The following is a 20,655-nucleotide window of genomic DNA, read 5'->3' as shown; positions in this document are numbered from 1 at the left end:
GAATCTGCTTGAAGTTTCCTCCATATCCAGCAGAGCCAATGCCACCCAGCTCCAAGACGGATGTGCCAAGCCTAGGCCAATCAGAAATTATGGTAACACCTATATAATAATGTAGTTAAGGAAAAAAACTGCGGCCAGAGCAGAGAGAACTGAGAGTGTGAGAGGAACAGCCCTGCAGACACCAATATCAGTGCAGAAGGAGGGGCAGGAGGTGCTCCAGGCTCTGGAGCTGAGATTCCCCTGCAGCCCGTGGCACAGACCATGCTGAGGCAGCTGAGCCCTCAGCCCAAGGAGGTCCCTGGAGGTGCAGAGATCCACCTGCAGCCGGGGAAGGAGCCCCACACCAGAGCAGGTGGATGCCTGAGAGGAGGCTGTGACCCCGTGGGAGGCCTGTGCTGGAGCAGGGTCCTGGCAGGAACGTGCAGATCCATGGAGAGAGCTCACTTTGGAGCAGATTTCCCGGTAGGATTTGTGATCCCAGGGGGGACCCATGTTGGAGCAGGCTGTGCCTGAAGGACTGAACCCCCTGGAAGAGTGACCCACACTGCAGCAGTTCACAGAGAACTGCTGCCCATGAGACAGACTCATGCTGGAGAAGTTCATGGAGAGCTGTCTCCTGTGGGAGGGACTCCATGGCAGAGCAGGGGAATGACTCCTCTCCCTGAGCAGTGGCAGGAACAATGTGTGATGAGGTGACCACAAACCCCCATTCCCCGTCTCCCTGAGCCACTGAGTGGGAGGAGGTAGAGCCTGTGAAAGAGGGAGGGGTGAGGGGAAGGTGTTTTTAAGATTTATATTACTTTTCACCATCCTGCTCTGATTTTGTTAGTAATAAATCAAATTAATATCCCCAAGCTGAAACTGTTTTACCTGTGATGGTGATCTGTGAGTGATCTCTTCCTGTCCTTATCTCAACTCACAAACCTTTCTGTATTTTCTCTCTCCTGTCCAGCTGTGGAGGGGTGTGACAGAGGGACTTTGGTGAGTGCCTGGCATCCAGCCAGTGTCAACCTACCACATTTTACTACTGCATACATTCTCAAGGACCTTCCAAAAAAATGTGCGTGAGTGAACTTTTTCAAAAGCATTTGTGTTTAGATACAGTGCCATTATTATTGAAACATAAGAGATAACACTGTCATGGCTCCCCACCTTTATTAAGGCTAGTGGCTTAAAAATCTGTCTTGACTTTGCAGAACAGACCTGCTTTCTAACTATTCTGCCAAGTGGAAAAGGGTTTTCCACACCTTCTTGCAGGCACTGATGATAGATAGCACTTTTCCACCCTTTCTCTTTGGCATCACTATTTTAACACAACACCAATTACACACATGTTAAACAATGCAGAAAGTTCTTCAGTGGACTGGGTCTCAAAAGGAACAGACTGACAAATTTCAATTTTCTGCCCAGTTTCAAAATTAAAACTATTACAGGGTGTTTCAGGGTTTTTTCTCCTGGGTTTTGTTTTATATTTTTGCAAGGGCAGAGTGCCTGTGGGAACAAGGCTAAAGTGATAAATTTGTAACAGGGACCAAGCACTGAGCTTCATTAATCCATAACTGCTGACAGTGACAACCCAGTGAAAAGAGGAAATAATCGATTTAACATGCAAAGGGCAGTCTCATTAAAGCCAGTAGTACAGGCATAAACACCCCTTTTTGTCTCTGTGTCCTCTCACTCTACACGCTTCCTAGCTGGCAAAATGAATGAGGGCAGAGAATGCACATTTGTCACAGAACTCATTTCAGTCTTTTAAGTGGTCATCTGTTTTCTTGTTTTTCAATTAAAATTTAATCAGACTAAGTGATCCTTTAGAAAGGCAATCTGTTAATTAACCCATATTAGACAGCAGAAATCAGGCTCTTCAAGTACAATCTCAATTTATTATCCAGAAATAGCTCTCATTAGTCAGAGACAAGAAGGGAGGGAAAGTTTTCACATACAAATTTAGAAGATGTATGTTCTACTCTGGTTTTAGTTTGTTATCTAAAGGCCATGCAATAAATCATGAATTTAGAGAAGATGTAAAGAACCATCTTTTTACACGCCTGAACCTGAAAGACACATAAAACTCTAATTGTGGTTTAAATATAATATTTATGAGCCTGGAAACTTCATGACACAGTCCAGTGGAAACAATTTGTGAGTTTACAGACAAATTAATTCTACATCATTGTTTGGAAACAGAAAAGGTAAATAAATAATTCTGCCAGCTATTCCTTGCTTGAATAGATAATCAAAATACATAAGACTTCGGGATAAAAATTTTATGGCACTCTATAGTGCCAGCATTCGCTCTATTGAATATTGTTTTCACCTGCTTTACCCCTGCACACACTGCACCCACCACCTCCTACCCCCAATTAAAACCAGACATTCACATGCTGGCCACTTTAGTAATTCACATAGACGTAAATGCTGATAACTGCAATGAATTCTATCTACAAAAAGTCTTAGGGTTGCTTCTACTTGGAGAAACAGTCTTAGTACTGTGTAATGTCTGCAATTAGCTGCTCAATCAGTGCTGGTAACTAGCACCACCACCTTTTCCTTCCCTCCAAGGTGAACACAAACATCACAAAGTGTATTGATATGCTTGAGTTTTGCAGGGAAAGTTACAGCTGAGTAATAAAGCTAATCAAGAGAGCTTTCCTGAGGATATGATGCTTCCCAAGATGCAAGTGCACATTTTTTTGTGTGTGTCACTTGGCATGGAGAACAAAGACAGATAGTTTTAAAGTTAGTGGAAAATATCCTGGGAAACAAACCCCAAAGAAATGATTAGAGAATTATCTCCTGTGGGACAAACAAATGGGTGGAGATCAAACTTAACCCTCCTAGCTTCCCAACTTTTGCAATATCTGAAAATTAATAGAAAAACAGTAGTTCCAGCAAAGGCTCTCGATTTAATAAGAGAAAGTGCATGCCTGTAGAAGAGAACCACTGATAAACCATCTGAATTAGTTTGATTATAGAGAGAACAGACTAGCAAAATACAGTTTTAAATGCATCTAGTTTCTTTAATTTCCTACTTCAGTCTAGGCTGTGAACTTAAATTCTCCTTGAATTAGCCTGCAGTAAGAGGAGACTTCTGAAACTTCCGTATCTTGAAACTGGACCTCATTGCCCTTGAGAACAACACAGGTTTTTTCATCAATTTTATTTAGAGAAGATAAGCAAGTTGTACTGCAAAAGTAAAGGGTGAGAGGATATAGGGTTGCTTTCTTTGTACTGTATCAGAAACTATAATGCAAAACCACAAACAAAAGCCATTTAAACAAAAAGCCAGTTTGGTAAAAGAATAAATAACAAGAACAAAAAAAATTAAGCCTGAGTGAAACTAAGCTGCAAATTAAAACAGGCTCTCAACCAGGCTAGCTGTTAATCAAAGCATTCAGCATGGCAGTGTATAAGAACCTCCCTGCCTAAACCAAGATCCAGATTAACAGTGATTAGTTTAGCTAATGTAAATATTTCTGCAATGTGGTGCTAGAGGTTAGATTTTGGAACTGGAATTCTAATTACTACTATAGTACACTGGGGAGCATACTTTTGTCCTCTAGTAAAATCCTCTTAGTAAGAGAGAAGGATTTCTTCAGAGAACGTTGGGATAAAGTGTTTACTCTTTCACCATTTTCCGTGGCTCCATTCAAAGGCATGCTGGAGCTCTTCCTCAAGGATGGACACGATGCCGAGTGCTGAGAGATAAATGGTGAAGAGCAAACCAAACGATTTGGAAAGAAATAACTCTGCTGATGAACAGAAGACTAATACTTCTGCAGCCTGAGCTTGATTTATTTTTTCTCCTGACAGACTTCTAACAAGAAGGTCTTTAAGTAAGGTTTGAGCCACATAGAATACACATAATTTCCTTTACTGAATATACAAAGCGGATGCATTTCCCTACTGACTTTGTGAAGCTTTATCTTAAGGCCGCATTGAAAAGAAGTACAAGTCAAGATTACTGATTTTGTCATGATAATTTGCACTCCTTATTTGTACCAAGTGCTACTCTACTGAAGGTTTACACATGGCTGTTACGTCTACAGCTACAGACATAACACAAGAGCTGTCCTCTTTGGATTAAGCAAATTTTGCCCTAGAAGATTCCATCTGACAATGGAAACAGAACACAAATCTGAGCAATACGGTCTAGTGAAAGGTGTCCCTGCTCGTGGCAAGGGGGTTGGAACTGGATGATCATTAAGGCTCTTTCCAACCCAAACCATTCTATAATTTTGTTCTTTTGTTTTGTAAGAAGCAATGCAAGAGTTACATTTGTCTTTGCAGCTTTCCATCATAAGCATCTATTTCACAAAATAGTGTTTTAAAAATAGGCAGTATAAGACATTTTCAGTCAAAACACACACGTGTTTTCCAAAAAGTCTTCACATTGCGTACATGAGTGTTTGTGGAAACCTCTTGTAGTCTGCCCAGTTGTGATTTGGATAATGCTTATTGATTTCATGGTCTGCAATGAGTTCCACACTTTGCTTTTCTCCATCCTCACGGAAAGCATCCCCATTGCTTTCCCAAACGACCTTTACTGAAAGGAATGTCCAAAATCTGAGGCTTCATTTTTCATGCAGTAAAATTCAAGAATAAAATCACAAAATGATGTTCTGCCTAAACAGGGTTGGACCTAAGCACACTTCCTCACTAAGGCAAATCGAGGCCAAGCCAGAATTGCTCATATGAATTGACAGAAAAACAGAGTAGTCAGGTCTTTGGAAATATTTGTTGCTCTTTCTATACCATGAAATCAAGCATGCAATCAAGCCTTGAAGAGAAAGTGAACTTAACACCACTGATCAGAAGCTGCTACATGGTGAATTTTTGAGGGGTTTTGGCAAATTGAACCATTACAATCGAATGAATAAAGCTTTCCCTCACTACCAACATGCTTGATTAGGGACCTCCTGGCTCAGATGCGTAAAAAAGAAAACTAGAGGTAAACTACTGTGACGAAAGAATTAATTAATTTTCCCAAAGTTTTGGAGCAGTTTCTATTTCAGAGTGAAACATGAAGTCATTGAGATTTAGGTGGTAAGAGTCCATAAAAAACAATTTCAACAACTGTTTCCTTTGGAAAAAAAAGGTCTAATCTGTAGGGAAATTAACCTCTTGGAGGCATGTCAATATTTTTACAGCATACGCTGGTTTAAGACTTGCTTGTGTATGATGTATAGCATAGACAGTTAATTTTCCTATAAGTCATAATTCATAGGACAAACAATGTGAGGGATATTAATGGGAAGAGATCAACAAGGTTATTTCCTTTTTGTGACTTTCTGCAGAGTTAAATAATAAGTGAAACTCTTAATTCAGCAAATAAGTTAACTGGAACTATTTTGTCATTGCAGAACTGAATACAGAAGCTTCCCTATTTGTGATACGTGCAGATCCTGTGCTTCAGCAAACGAATGTTGCTGAATTTTATTTCTCCTTTTGATTTATGTGCAATGGATGTAAATACCAACAGTTTTGAAGAGGTATCTGACTTTTTTGACAGATCATGACTACAGAATTTAGCAGTTTATATGGATTTTTCCCCTATTAATTTCAGGACTAGATTTCAGTTTTATGAACTACTTAATAAACTATTTTGATGAAAAGCATATTCAGTGCTGTACTAACATTCCCTTGCTCTTTTGATTAATGCAGTAATAGAAAAGTTTCCTTTTCACTTTCCCAAGTTCCACATAGACATGTTTTGAAGACAAATTAGTTAAAGGTTACTGCTGCATGAGAACTGCAGCTGTTCTGCAGATGCTGAGTGTCCCTGCTTTTCATTGGCCCACAATCATTCTCATTCAGAAACAAAACCTATCAGACTACATCATAGCTTTCACTGGTATAGCTTAATTTTGTGGGCTTCTGTTATGCTTATATGAGTATGCTGATAACACACTTTGCCTTGGATGGGGGAAAAAAAAAAAAAAAGTATTTCAACAACTTTTATGTTGCATCAGCTGAAATTAAGACATTGGAATAATCTATAATACCAGATTAGGCCTCCTTCCTATCTGAATACATACATGGTGACTAATGTAGCCAACTCCCCTTTAAAAGGGCTTCAAAAAACACTGTTGTCCCCACTTCAGAGATAAGAAAGTGGAAGCAGAAGAGTCAAGAGTTTAATCAAGTCCTCACACCAGCTGGTGACCTATGTTAGGCAGGGTTAGAACCAGACAGCGTTTGCACGAGACTCTTGCAACAGAGCTGGTACCGATTGCATAAGCAGATGGTAACCCATGCAGCAGTCTGTTTCCAAAATAATGCATTTCAGTTCAGTTGCAATTAATTTAACTAGATCTAAATTAAACCAAAACAGACCTATTGTCAATAAAAACACAGTTTATTCAGATGAATTTACTAGATGCAGAGAAGTTGGACAGAAATTGTTGATATTACGCAGGAGAAGCAGAAGAGGAAACTGAGTTTCAAATGAAGCCTCCCACCACCTCCTCCCCCCCAACCTGCCATGCTCTCAGTGTATAAGAATAGTTAATTAGGACAAGTCAAAACACAAGTAATCCAAGCTTGACAGCTTTGCTTACAGAGGCCCAATAAGATCTTCAACTCAGCGAGTGAATTGAAGCATAAAGTAACACTACATAGTACATTCTCTCCCATTTATAGCCATGCATTAAGATATGCTTCAGGTTAAGAAATTTACAGAAAGCTACTTGTTTAGAACACTCTAAAAACTGTTCCGTTTCTTAGGCACTAGGAGGAAAGCAGCATAGACTTTTGGTTTCACAAGCACTTTTGTATTTCATCCCCAAATTTCAATACGACTTTAAAAATCTTGTTTCTCTGAAGACATGCTAGAAGCTGCAGCCGAAGCATGCTAGTAGCAGCACACACCTGATTTCCTATTTAACAACCTATCTTAAGGAGAAACGGATGCTAAAAAGAAAAAAGAAAAAAAAAAAGGCAAGTCTGTGTAAACAACTTACTTGTCTGACAATTCAGTGAGCTCACACAAGCTAGAATAAAAATCTTGCTTGTCCCAACAGCATCAAATAAAAAAAAAAAAAAAAACCAAACAAGTGATCAGACTTGGGTGGAGCAGAGCACTACTGTAACATTTTCAATCAGGTAGACTTTTGAACTACAGAACAGGAACAAGAAAAAGACACACAGTTGGCTATTAACTCTTGAGGACTGTACCTTCACTAAGCCACCTTGTCCCTGTTAAGCCAACCGACCAACCAGGTTTCCAAGGTCAACCAAAAACTTTACATAACCTCAACTACACCAGTCTATCTCTATATCATTCCTGTACCCGGCAGCAGGAGGAGGAGGCAAGGCAAGCTGTGCTTCCAATGTCAACAGAGGCAGGATGCTTTGTATGAAAAGCAAGGTGATGGACTTATCTTAAGGGGTCTAACAAGGGCAAAAAAACCCTTGGCAAAAAGCCACAGAGAGGCTCTTAGTTTTGAGATTTCCGTTATTATGTATTTAGCTTTATCTAAGGCTTAACCTGAAATAAAATGTTTTTATGTTACTTAATATAAATCTCTTCAACTCTAGATTAACTCAAGACCGATCTTTGAGGATTGGGGAAAGAGCGAAGGCTGCTCTGCACAAATGTTTTCAAATACAGAGATCCGGTGGCACATTTGCAGCAGGCTAGAAAGAAGTATGATCACTAACTGAGATAACAGACTAGGAAACAGTCTGACCTAGACACTCTCAGACCTGTAATAGCTTGGTTTGCCTAGTCTATTTCTTCTGCTGAGTGAGTGAATTAGACTGGCAATGACATCAGTTTGCTGCTAAGAGCTGGCTGTGCATTAGAGTATTTCTTAAACCCAGTTGTGTCAGTATACATACCATGCCCCCCTCTTTTTTTTTTTTTTTTTTTTTTTTTTTTTTTTTTAGCAGGAACTCTGTAACAAAAACCACACACATAACACCTGCACTGAAACACAATCTTCTGCTATTTTAATACATTCAGCACTATACTAATAAGTACACGGAAGGGGCTCTCCTACCAAGGGAGCTTCCAACCACTAACTGACAGAAAGCAGAACAAATACTGCTTCAATAGTTCTCCAATAATCTTTACAGTCCTGTACCACATCTAGTTGCTGGTCAAAACCCACTGGTAAACTAGAAATTGCAAATATCCTGTAGAAAGGATTTTAAGTGAAAAAGTAAGCTTAGTCAACTGAAAAATCTTTCCACTTTGAGACTACCAAATCATGAACACTTTCAGATTCACAAAATTTCCCATACATTTGCAGGTTTTCCCTGAACAGCCAACACCAGACAAATTGCAGGCAAAGAGTAATGTACAGCATTGATGTGTGGCAGACTCTGTGCCTGTCACTTCTCAACCATCCCATCCCTGAGGATGTATGAAAGCCAAACCAGTTTGTCATCCTCTTGCTACTGTATTAAAGGCAAGAGGGATCAACTGGCACAAGTACCATAGTTATTGCCTTCTGTTACTCTTTTCCTTGCTAGCCCGGATTTCCTGACAGCCGACATCTGTGAGTGTTCAGCACCATCTATTAGCTTTTCAGAAGCTGAGACAGAGGAAGCACTCATACATTTCAAAGTAGAGAACCCTTGAGCTTAAAAGCTGCTCAGGTACAGCATGCTAAGGGAGTCAGCAAAACCACAGAAAAGCTGCAGTTACCTCAGATAAGTGAGACGGTTTTTCTAAGATGCACAGAATTCAGCTGAAAGCACCTTGTCAATGTCTAGCGTGAAACTACTTCATGGCAGTACTTCTTCACTAGGAGACAAGAAGTAGAAAGGACATCTGTCCAAATAATCAAATGTCTAATTGTAGCAGAGCTGAACAAGCATTATTAAAACATGCAACTAAAGCCAAGGCACTCTCAAAGTTTGACCGATATCTTACATCCCCTAAATAGAAGATAAAGACACCCATTCTCATCTTGTAAATTTCTAAAGTTGACAGCTTTAGGACCTTGCAGAGACTATGTAACAGCTTCATGAAAAAGCACTGTTATCCTACAGTCACAATCCACTTAAAACACTACCTGAAAATCTAGTATTACTGTAACAAATAACAGAGACGCAATAAAGATGACTACTGGGTTTGCTGCTAAACAGAAGCAGCTTCAAAATTTTTTGCTCTCTCTCTCTTCTCTTGACTTCCACCTGAAAAGCCATAAAAAAAGTTGGAAGTGGGCAAGTCATATTTTAACAGGGCAGTTGATAGTGACACAGGTGAAAAAATTTTCAGAGTGCACTGATAAAAAAAATAAGAAAAAGTGAAGCATAAACTACAATGCCCTTCAAAGACCCTTGTGCCAACAAGGCAAGTGTTGATTGCCCTCTGGTCATTCTGCAGTCATGTACACACCACTTAGACAGGCCTGAAGCCTTAACTGGCAAGTTATTATAGATCAACTATTTAACTTGATTTTATTTGCATTACAGCCTGTAGCTGGTTACCAGCAACTCTAAGAGCTGAGCATGTGGTAGGTTGAGCGTTCCAGCCAGACTAATGCACGAGAGGCTAGAGGAGAAGTCGGTATCACAGTGAGCTTGATTAGACCCCTTCTCTTTGTTCAGCTGCTGGGCTTTAAAGGCCTCTTCTGTCTCTTTGGTCCCTCGAGGAGACTCATCAACCTCACTTCCATTCCAGGCTAGAACTAACCTACTTACAAACCACTGTTTCTTTTCTCTAGTGAAGGACCAAACATGACTCTTGAGCAACTTTCCTCCAAAGCTTTTCTACTCCTTTGGAACAGGCTGGGAGTAGCAATATGAGCATTTGGAGGTCACACAGAGAAGTCATCACTGATAATTTGATATTTTAACCAGGCCATCAAAAAAGCTGTATCACATCTGACTATGCTTTCTACCTCGGGACCTTCACAACCCTTTGCAGAATTATTTTCAAGTTCCATCAGCTATTACTCACTCGCTGCCATTATCTGACAATCTCATGACTTACTTTACGGTCCAAATGAATGTTAACTGTCTCTGTTGCTAGGAAGTATCAGAATTCAGAGAACTGTGATAGGTCCAACTTGGGACATTTTTGCACCTCATGCAACCTCAAAGAGACACACAAGTCTGGGTTTTGTTTTTCAGCAGTTGGAAACTGCCTACACAGTATTTGCAAGATGCCGACACAGAACAAAGTCAATTTCGTATTTGCCAGTTTGCTCAATCACAAACTGTCTACCTTTTCATTAGGGCGGAAATACAGTCCTACAGACAGACTGGCTGATCTGTAGCAATCGATCCCACAACAGAGGTTAAAAAAAAAAATAGGTCCATGGTAAGAAACACTACAGAAACACATACGGTTAGAAAAGGAAACAACGCCTATTACTTGTTTCCTACTTCCTTTTATCACTCACATTTCTTTCTCTTAAGAAAAACAGTGTATGAGGTTTGATTTTAAAACATTTCAGAAGCTATTTTGCACCCAAGAGTGTCTTTGATCCACTCAAGTTCCCACAACACAACATGGAGGGAAAAAAAAAAAAAAAAGAAAGAGAGAATATGATTACTTACTGATTTAACCATAAACAGAGCTAGTAGGGCAATACGTGCCTAGGAACAATCTCTCCTGCCTACAATTCAAGTGTTAGTAAGTACATAACTAACAGAGTAAAATCTAAAACTCCAGTGTAAAGACATGATAACATAGGACAGGAGGACACAGAAAACAAACAGCCAGCCTGAAGTTCCCTGCTAAAGAACCTGGTGTTTTAAAGAAAAGATCTAGTAATGCTAGAACCAGCAATGCTGATGAAGGACCTGACAGAATCAAGACAGAAAATAAAGCAAGACAGGGCTCCTTCAAGCCCAAGGCATCCACTCAGCAGATGGAGCTAGCAAAAAATGCAGAGTACATATTGCAGGATTATTTTAAAAGTTCAATCTGCCTCAAAGTGTGGCTCTCCTGAAGATGTCTGTAGCACCACAGGCGCTTCAGGTGCGACCACAAGTGGGATTTTAACTTTACTGAAGAGTGCAACTCCTCCACTGGTCCTGTTACCACATTCTGTTACATACTACAGAGCAGACTCAGTTTGGATTAAACAAAGCCCAAAGACAGACTACTATTCCAACCTACTCCAGGAAGGAATTTGGCTACATGTTCATATGTATTCAATCCATAGAATCAAGTGTCAGGACAAGATAAAACCTCTGCAAACAGGCACTATGATCAGCAGACCCACAGCACCGAAGTGCAAAAGCAGTCTCCTTTGCTCCCCAGCTGATCAGATTATTTACTGTCCTTTGTAATCCAGCTTGTTTCTGGGTTGTATATTACTATGTTGACATCTACTTGCACTACCAGCAAGGAATACAACGGTTCTGAAAGCCAACATCATTCAGAGAAAAGCAAAACAATTAATTGTGTTTAGTTAGTATTAACAGCAAGAACACCAATCTGTTTTTAAAAAGGAAATCTGTACAAAGTCATCATTACACTGTATCTTCACTGGCTACAGAAGGTATCTTGCAAAAACCATATAAACAGTATGAACCAAAGCATAGAACAAGCTGTTGATAACTTGCAAAACTACTTGCATGCCATGGTCTCTAGAGCAGAGCTTGCCAAAAACACACCTAGTAGCAGAAAATAACATGTAAGGTAACACAAACATTCAGTTCTAAGGTAACAGAAGGATAGAATACTGAGCACGCTCAAGGATTAAGTTCATAACAGGAAAAAGGAAAAGCCCATAGCTGAAAAATTATAGCTTCTGATCGATTGCTATTGCTCCATCAGCAGAGTTGCAGTGTATGCACTATGAGCTTTGTTTAACTATGGTCCAAGAGAGTTCAAACAATTTAATGGTTAAACAGGGAAAACGAAAAGAAAAAAAAAGAAAACACAACAGAAAAGCATGCCTGCTTACATTTGGCTTTATGTGCAGAAACACACAGAGAAAAGCTGTGGGGTAATGCAGCTGGACATCAGGAGGAATTTCTTTACAGAAAGGGTTGTAAAGCATTGGAATGGACTAACCAGGAAGGTGGTGGAGTCACCATCCCTGGAGGTGTTCAAGAAACAACTGAACGTGGCACCCAGTGCCAGGGTCCACTTGACAAGTTGGTGTTTGGTCAAAGGTTGGACTCCATGATCTCACAGGCCTTTTCCAATCTAAATGATTCTGTGCTACCTGTCCTCAATCCATAACTCACACTCTGAGGCATCTTAGTCAGCGTCCTACATTTTCATCTCAATTTATACCTGCTGAATTTAAAGGATGTATAATTAAAGATATAAAAAAATTAAAATCTAGGAATACCTATTTCACAAGTATAGGCCTTAATTTACAGTCAAGTTTTTACATGAAAGATATTAGAAGTAGTTAACAACTTTGTTTCACTGGCAGTCACTTATCCTTGTCTGAAAGATGCTCAGCTTTACTTTGTTCAGCCTATGAAAAAGGCTTAGCCTTAAGAGACAAGTCAACTGGCATTCAAGATAATTAATTCAGTCTCCTATTTATCCATCCCTCTTTCAATATCTTTAAAGGAAGAGATCAGGAAGGTAAAGAGCAAACAAACAAACCAAACTAAGTCTAGAATATCATTTATGCATCTCCTGAAGAACACAAAAAAGGGAAAATATTTTGAAAAATTACACTGAAAACCAAATCACCCTACAAAGCCTAAGCAAAAGCCATCATCTCCATTAAATGTTGAACAAAGCATTGAAAACCTAGTTCGTTTTAAAGAAAACTAGTTTGCAGACTTTCTCAAAATTATTGCACATAGATTTAAACCTTGAGGTAGCAGCTTGAAAGTAAAGCAATGTGGGAGACAATGTTCATAATCAGAGAATATTCTTAAATAGTCACAATTTAAGATAAATTCCATTAATATTCAAATCTAGAAGCAAGCTTCACCATTTCAAACACAAGTCAAATTGCAGATATGCACCTGTAGGTACTTGTGAAAAGTGAAGACACTTTAAAAAAACAGCAGGGAAACTACTATTAATCCACTTAACTGATATTTCCTTTAACCATAAACCATGTGCCATGTATATTCCAGCAGCTATCCTTAAAAGTCTTCTAAAATGTTTGTTCACAGCACTGGGCTTTAAGTCTAAACATTTAGGTTTCTAAAGTTATCTCCCGGTCCTGTTTGCTTTTCAAATGAAGACGTCAACTATTTGTTCTCATACTCAGTATGTTTGTCTGCTTCCACTAAACACAGCCAGCAGTTTCTCTTTTCATTTTATTGCTGTTTTGAAAGTAACCATTTTCACTCATCTGCAAATGATTCCCTTTCTTTCCACTAGCCCTGATGTTTATCAATGGGAAGCATATCATTTTCCAATGACTCTGGTGGGCAAGTAAAAGATTTCCCGGTAAATAAGACGCAGCCCAGGGTAGGCAAACCTTTGCTCATGTGAATAGACATGAGGGTCAAGAGGGCACCTCCTTGCATGAATAGCTCCTTTATCATTGAGCTGATGTTTCACAACCACAATGGAGCAATAAAGAGTAAAAGTAAGGAACTGGAAATGAGGGAAACAACTGAATCACCTTATATTTGGTTCAGTCTTCCAAACTCCCTCCTACAGCCGGGTAGATAAAAGTGTCATCACTGGATCCCTGCTTTGCTGCCCTTCCTAAAGAGTCCCAGGACTCAGGGCCACTGAAGCAAGTGGCAATAACAAGCCATAGACTTGTATCAATAGACAAAGCTGTTACACTACTTCTAAAATTCTACAGTGATGATAAATAGGGTACGGTGACATTAATACTAACAATGTCAATTTCTGCATATAGTCCAAAGAGTTATGAGACATTTCTCTTCCAAAGTAATTGTACATAGAGACGGGAGATTACACAGTTCCTTGTGTCAATACACAGTAGTGGTTAAGGGTCTTTGGAGGCTTCAGTAATGTGGTTTCTCAGCCACATTTACATCTGAGCAATCAGCTCTACCTAGAAGAACATGGACAGGCAGAAACCAGCCTATACACTGCCCAGGGTGAGTCACCTTTAAACTCAGGGTCTATGTATTCCAAGAAGTGTTTAAGATCTCTCTTTACCTCTTACAGTTATGATAAATAATATGGTACTCTCAACAATCAAAGAGCAAATGGATTACTCACATGAGAGATTCTTAAAAGTTGCTTTTAAGCAAGTCTATTTTTAGGCATTTTTCAGGATGGAGGAAAAAGGCTTTCTTTTTAGCATATCCTCAGCTTGTAAATGTCTGCAAGTGTGTTTAACAGATTTCAATAAACATTCATGGTGGTGTATTTCTACTGTAATACATTGTGAAATTTTTATTACAGAAAATAAACTTTAGACAGTATTTCACCAAATACAGCCCAGTTAATATTCAGTTGAACTGTTGGTACAGGGATACTGGTCTGAATCCCTGTGAGCTGAGATTCTGTGCTGATAACCTACTTGTCTTTTCAAGCTTTTTCAAGCTACAGATCTAGCTCTGTAGTCATTCCACACAGTTTCCATTGCACTTACAGCTAGCATTAGGCTCAAAAGAACACACGAGCTAACCTGGATGGGGAACAAGGGCAGCAGAGAGACCGGTCTCTGAATTGTCAGTCCTTGTCACCTTTCAGGCTGCTTCTGGAAACAAAATTGGTATTGTTAGTTTAACTTGAACATTTCTTGGCATCCTTTCATTTTACCAACACCCATTTAAAATTCTGCAGTTGATGATATTTGCTGAAGAACTTTATCCAGTATGTTTTAAATGGGGGTCTTAAGTAGAACAACAGAGAAGTAACAGCAAAGCTCAACATGGTTCTGTAAAGTCACATGAGTATCAGTGGGGACCAAAAACAGAGTGAAAGAAAAGGCTTCAAGATTAAATCACCTTTTCAAAAAAGAGACAACATCAGAAAAATAAGTTAAACCATGAAAAATCCCAAGAACAAGTTTAGGGAGTCTATGGAAGAATCTAGAGGAAGTGGCTCAGAGGAACAAGACAGAACTGGGGATGAGGATGGGTGAGGAGGTGTTAAAAGCCCGTTTGTCAAATCAACAACGTTCTGGATTTATTACAAGAGAATAAATTTGAAAGTTTAATAAGAGAAGAGGATGATCAGGATTTGTGAAAGAGATGCTAGCAATGCTTTAAAGATTCGGCAGAACCCAACTGAAGCAGCAGTGAGTGGCTGAGAAAGGACAACTACAAAGACTATTTCAGATTGCAGCTTACTCAGGACAGAATCCTGATGTCCTAACATGATTTCCCCCATCACAGTTAGCTTAAGCTAGGTTAAATTTCACCCTGCCATCGTCCTCTGTCAGATGTGACACACTCCCCTCTTTCCCATCACGTCTTAGAAGAATACAAACAGGCACAAAACTACAAGTCTAAAAGAAAGCAGGCTGTAAAGTTTGCAGTTACTAATAAAAGTGAAATAAAGGCATTTACATTTGAGCTAACCTGGGCTTAAGATGACAACAGAATATCTACGTGGGATCATCAGACCAGCAAGACTGGACATGGAAAGTAGGATATGACTGGAAGAAGTGCAGAGGGAAACCTCAAACCATGTATGAGACTATCACCAGGGGCTAATGCATTGAAGAGGGAAAACCCTCCACATTTTTTTTCACTGTCATCTTGTATTTTAAGAAAAAACCTCAAAACCAAAAAAACCCCAAAACCAAAAAACCCCCCAACTTTCTGCCACTTCGGGATTCATTGTGATTCAATTGTGATATTCATCATGGGAGAAAACAAACGAACATAAAACCCCCTAATGATTTCCTCATAACAACATAATTTTCATCCTAAATTGAGGCAGAATGTAGACTCTGCATTATGTCTGCAGCAAGTTATGTATGCCAGGCACATCCCAATCTAAACAAGGGTCTTTTCTTGAGGACGTTAAGACAGGTTTGGGATATAATCTTAAATAAGATTTCATTAAGACTTCAGAACAGCAAAAACATACTCCAAACACACAGCACGTCTTTCATTTTCCAACATCTCTTTACAGTTTCAAGCCTCCATCCACCTGTTCCACTAAATACCACAAAGACACTTAACAGGGCACTAAGATGGTAACAATAAGGACACTGCCACCAGAAAGCTCTGCTATCAGAAGCAGACAGAAGGAAGCCACCAACTGAAGAAAGGGTACTTAAACCATAAACTTTTAGGATAAAGAACCTATAACTCTTCTAAGCTTGCACAGTATCGACTACACCAAGAAAACTAATGAACCACTTTGCCATTCTTCTGTATTGGAGCATTTTAATAGAGCTTTAGTGAATTTGAAAGTAAAATAATTCTTTAAAAATATCCAAAACATAATGAACAGAAAATCTATTCGGTATAAACACTTCTGAAAAGAAGTCCCAAATGGCTCATTCTCACCACTGGAACCCCACATACCTGGGCAGCCTGTGTTTCGTAGTTCACTATTGCTTACCGCGACATTTTAACGGATTCTACATCCATAAGGCAGTAAGTTTATATTGCTCTCGGATCTAATACAAGCTATCGATTAGTTTTAATAATAATTAGTTTTGAAGAGGCATTCTGCCAGATGAGCGAAGCAGGACGATTATCAACTCCTTATGGCTTGGAAAAAAGTCAGTCCCCTCGAGTATAACAACGCAAGAGTTGAGAGCATCCCTCCGTGCGAGCCGTGCACCCTTTCCCCACCGTTACCCCGACTGACCTCCGGGACCCCCAGGCACCTCTCCAGCATTTAGCAAGGGAAGAAATTTTTAAAAAAAGAGCAAGGGAAGAAAATCAGACCAAACACAAGAGGATCAAGACACTTGGCTTCACCTCCCCTTCCTCTTAACACAACATCCTTTGAGGCAGAAAGAACCACCCTGGGTGCTAGAACAAGAGCCGCATTCACGGGCGCAGGGCTGAGCAGCGGGCGGGAGCGCACTCCGCGCCGGCCAGCCAACGCTGAGATCAACCCCCAGCTCCTTTAGGACTCGGAGGGAAAGAGAAGGCAATGCGGACTCGTTTAAAGGCTCTATCATTAAGTAGTTAGGACCGATTAAGAGGCTTCCCTACGCTCCCGCTCGAGGGACAGCTTTTCGGCACGGGCTTTGTGAAGGCACAGACGCGGTCGGGCTGTGCCGGGTCCCGGCCGGTTCCTCAGCCCGCCCGCTCACGGCCGCGGGGTTTTCCGCTCCGGGGCGCCCGGCAGCACCTGCTGCCGCTGCCGCCGGCACCCCCCGGCCCCAGCCCCGGCCCCGGCCCCGGCCCCGGCGGCGCCCGCTGTACCTGCAGGATCCTGTCCAGCCCCTCTTGGCCCAGGCAAGGGAACTGCTTGAGCAGCTCCGTCTTCTGCCGCTTATAGTTGTCGGTAGCCGAGCGCCAGTGAGGCTCCTCCAGCACCTCGAAGATCGCCGCCCCGATGGACAGGTAGAAGATGATGGCCGAGGTCAGCAAGGGGCCCCTGTCCACCATGGTGCCGGCGGTAGGCAAGCAGGGCGGGTGGGCGAGCTGGGGCGGGTGCCCCGCGCTGCGGCCGTGGGTGCCCAAAGCCGCCCTGTCCTTCCCCTGACACCCCTGCCTGCCCTGGCCGCGCGCCGCGCCTCCTCTCCCGGCTTCTGCCGCGTTCCCTTTGAGTCTTCCACACTCCCCTTCCACACTCCCCTCCCACTCTCTCCTCCTCCCTCCTCCGCACCGCTCCACTCCCTCCGGGCTGTCTCCTTCCCCAGTTTTCTCCCCTCCCTCCAAAGCCGCGATTTGAATCTGGTGCTCTCCCGCTTCCTCTCTTTCCCCCCGCCCGCGCATGCGGCGCTGCCGCCGGGGAGAGGCCGGCGGGGCTCGCCGGGACCCGGCCCGCGGCCCGGCCAGGGTCGGGCGGTCCCCACGAGGCGGGAGGGCAGCGATGGGGTCCGGCCGTCGCCATCGCCCGCCCCCGAGGGGCCGCCTGGGGGAAGGGGAGCGGGGCCGCGACCTCCGTCCTTCCCGCCCTGCCTGCCGGGAGCTGGTGTGGGGCCGAGCGGGCAGCCCGGCCCCGGCCTCTTCCCCCAGAGCGCCGCCGCTCCCTGCGCCTGCAGCCGTCCGTGCGTTCCTCTCCGTGTTCCCCCCAAAGTCAGGGTAAGTCGGGGTCGCTCAATTTTATTTTACTTGTGGTATTTTACTTTGTTTTACTTTTACTCATTCCGGCAGGTTCAGCGGAATTCCTCATTTTCGTCTCCGGGAGGTTGTGAAACGAGGTCTGTGGCTTTCCTGGATTCGTGGAGGGAAGGTGACTAGGAGCTCAGAGGAGGAAAGAACGTGTCCGTCCGCAGAATTCACCCCTTCACTGAGACGTCCACACGTGGGCATTACAGATCATTAGGAGCAGAAACTGCATCTCTGTTTCTTTTATGCCTTTGGTACCTTCCATAAATGTCGCTGTGTATGCTGTCTGTGAGTTTGGGAGGGAGGGAGGGAGAGACACCGGGTCGTGATTTTCCATAAGATGCTCCAAACATCTTCCAGGCTGAAGCTCTCCTGAAGCTCACTCTGTTAGTGAAGCCTTCTCGAGGAACCACTTACAACCACGCACAAGCCCTCGCCCCTCCGTGCTCGAATGTGGCTGGAAATAGCGTTCGACATGGGTCACGGAAAGATATAGTGACGTGTTACACGCACTGGCGAAGTGCTTTTGCTCTGGACACGGTTCATCTTACAAACATTATTTTTGTGGGGGTAACTTCTTTCCTTCCTTCTCCAGCCCCCACAACAGGAAGTAAACTCTCAAGTGTAGAGTGGTTCATATCAACTGCATCAACACTAAGAGATTTGGGGTGTATAGGTGCTTAGTTGGAGTACACAAACTAAAAGGCTAAGGTAAGCCCATGCAGGCATAGTTGAAATGGGAAGAGGGGGAATGGAGGAGAACGGCAAAGATGAAGGCGAGAAGTAGAAAATATGCAAGAGAGTATGAGAAAACAAAAAGAATAGCGTACAGAAGGCAGAGGAACATGCATTGGTTAGAAGATACACACAGATATCTATATAAAACTTTGAATCATGCCCAATGGATGCTCATGTGAGATTGCCCCCAGGAAATCACATGGTCCTTAAGCAGTCCTTCCTATTAATATATATAGTGCTCAATAAAAATACATCTGCAAGAGGTTCCTAGCAGCCTAAAAGCAGGACTAGAGAAACCACAAAATCCACAAGCACATTAAGTGATCAATCTTTGTATGGGATTTCCCAGTTATTTAAAGGAAACATTAAAAAGAAGGATTTTCAAACTCTGGTGGTTTAAAAAAAATTATATATACTAGAGGAAATAGCAAGAAGAAAGCACCAAAATAAACATTTTTAAAATGTCATAAAGAAACTATGCTAATTTTTTTTTTTTAAGGTAAAGATGGGGGATGCTTCATAAAGTTTAAAGGCTGTAATTTCCTTTTAATTAAAAGGAAAAGAGGAATTTCATGGTGCACAATTACCACATGAAAATTATTCCCAGGTGTTATCACTTGGCCCAAGACCTTTGCAAAACTTGAAAAGCCATTGGCCAAATAAATTAATGTGATCAGCTGTCATTGTATCACTCGCTGATTTAAAAGTAAAGTTAAAAATTATATACAAGCACTTATGGCAGGTGACTGAAAGTATTTAAGAACTTTCAGTAGGCCAGTTATTATATCATTTTCCTTTTTGTACTCTTGCACCTTCTTCTGAGTCACCTGCAAGTGGTTAGGTTATTCTGACAGCAGCAGCAGTAGCCTGACACGTTACAGCAATGCTGCACTTGTGTGTTCCTGACCCTGAACATCTGTGCTTTGTAACTGGAAGGTATTTGATTAAATTCTGAAACTGTACTCTTTTCCATCTGTCTTTAAGTCTCTAAAGGCCCATTTATACATTGAAACAGTATCTTAAAGGCACAAGGAATGACACGAATGACCCTCAGCCCACTGCAGTTACAGAGCACGAAACGAGCAAAAACACCTTCAGGCATTTTACAGAAAGTTTGTTTGTGATTTTGATTCAACATTTCTACTTTCCACTCTAAACTCCCAATCACTGATTGCATAATTAGTACTCTCAGTAACTGAGTCAGTCGGTATTTAAAAACAAACAAACCTGTAAATCACATACCATTTTTCCCTGTGTTGAAATGCTATTGCACTTGTTAGACTGTCTCCTTGTGTTTCTCTGGGTTTAAAAGAGGTGAGCCTGGTAAGGAGCAACATCCAGAAGAATGGTTTATTCCCCAAGGAACCATAACCAACTGCTCCTGCAAGTAGAGGTGATCCACTGAGTATCAACAAACTCCAGGTACTTAGATATTTCACTTTGATTCCATTGTCTTTTGCAGGACAAATTGCAAGATACACTTTCATGCTGCTGTCCAAGTAGTGTGGCAAGGAATGTTTTGTGTAGCTGGCCTCTCTTTGCACCTCCTGATCTAATATGCTTCTCCTGACCTCAGAAAAGATCCCATATCCTTTTATTCATGGCCCTTTTCTCCTCTTTGTTTCCCTTGGATTAAACAGTACCCCTTTTGTCAACCCACAGCACCTGACACGTAGGCCCCACAGCTTTTCATGCTAGCTAAATTAATCAAAAGGCTGGGGTTATTCACTCACAGGCTTTTAAATCTCATTAAAAATTATGGGACAAACAGCAGAAAGCACTGTGGTGAGCAGTACCACAAGTATCAATTACTTGTATTATTTGCATATGACGTTATTTCAGGCTGTCCAGTCC

The 20,655-nt window shown here is 41.6% G+C and overlaps 1 protein-coding gene and 1 long non-coding RNA gene across 2 annotated transcripts in view; one reads left to right on the top strand and one right to left on the bottom strand.

Moving 5' to 3' along the window:
* The window catches only part of KCNK5 (potassium two pore domain channel subfamily K member 5), a 35,470-nt gene extending 17,905 nt beyond the window's left edge, over positions 1 to 17,565 (bottom strand). Inside the window, exon 1 of the mRNA XM_040060006.1 lies at positions 17,212 to 17,565. Coding sequence (XP_039915940.1) covers positions 17,212 to 17,397 — 186 coding nt within the window. The 5' untranslated portion in view covers positions 17,398 to 17,565. The remainder of the gene's footprint in view (positions 1 to 17,211) is intronic.
* Positions 17,566 to 17,919: 354 nt separating this feature from the next.
* Positions 17,920 to 20,126, top strand: LOC120750895 (uncharacterized). Its single transcript, XR_005700192.1, has 2 exons — positions 17,920 to 18,036; positions 18,109 to 20,126. It is a non-coding gene; the product is annotated as an uncharacterized LOC120750895 (long non-coding RNA).
* Positions 20,127 to 20,655: the final 529 nt, after the last annotated feature.

This window comes from Hirundo rustica, chromosome 3 (genome assembly GCF_015227805.2).
Source record: "Hirundo rustica isolate bHirRus1 chromosome 3, bHirRus1.pri.v3, whole genome shotgun sequence".
In the NCBI taxonomy this organism is placed as follows: domain Eukaryota; kingdom Metazoa; phylum Chordata; class Aves; order Passeriformes; family Hirundinidae; genus Hirundo; species Hirundo rustica.
This window is presented reverse-complemented; position numbering and strand designations above follow the sequence as displayed.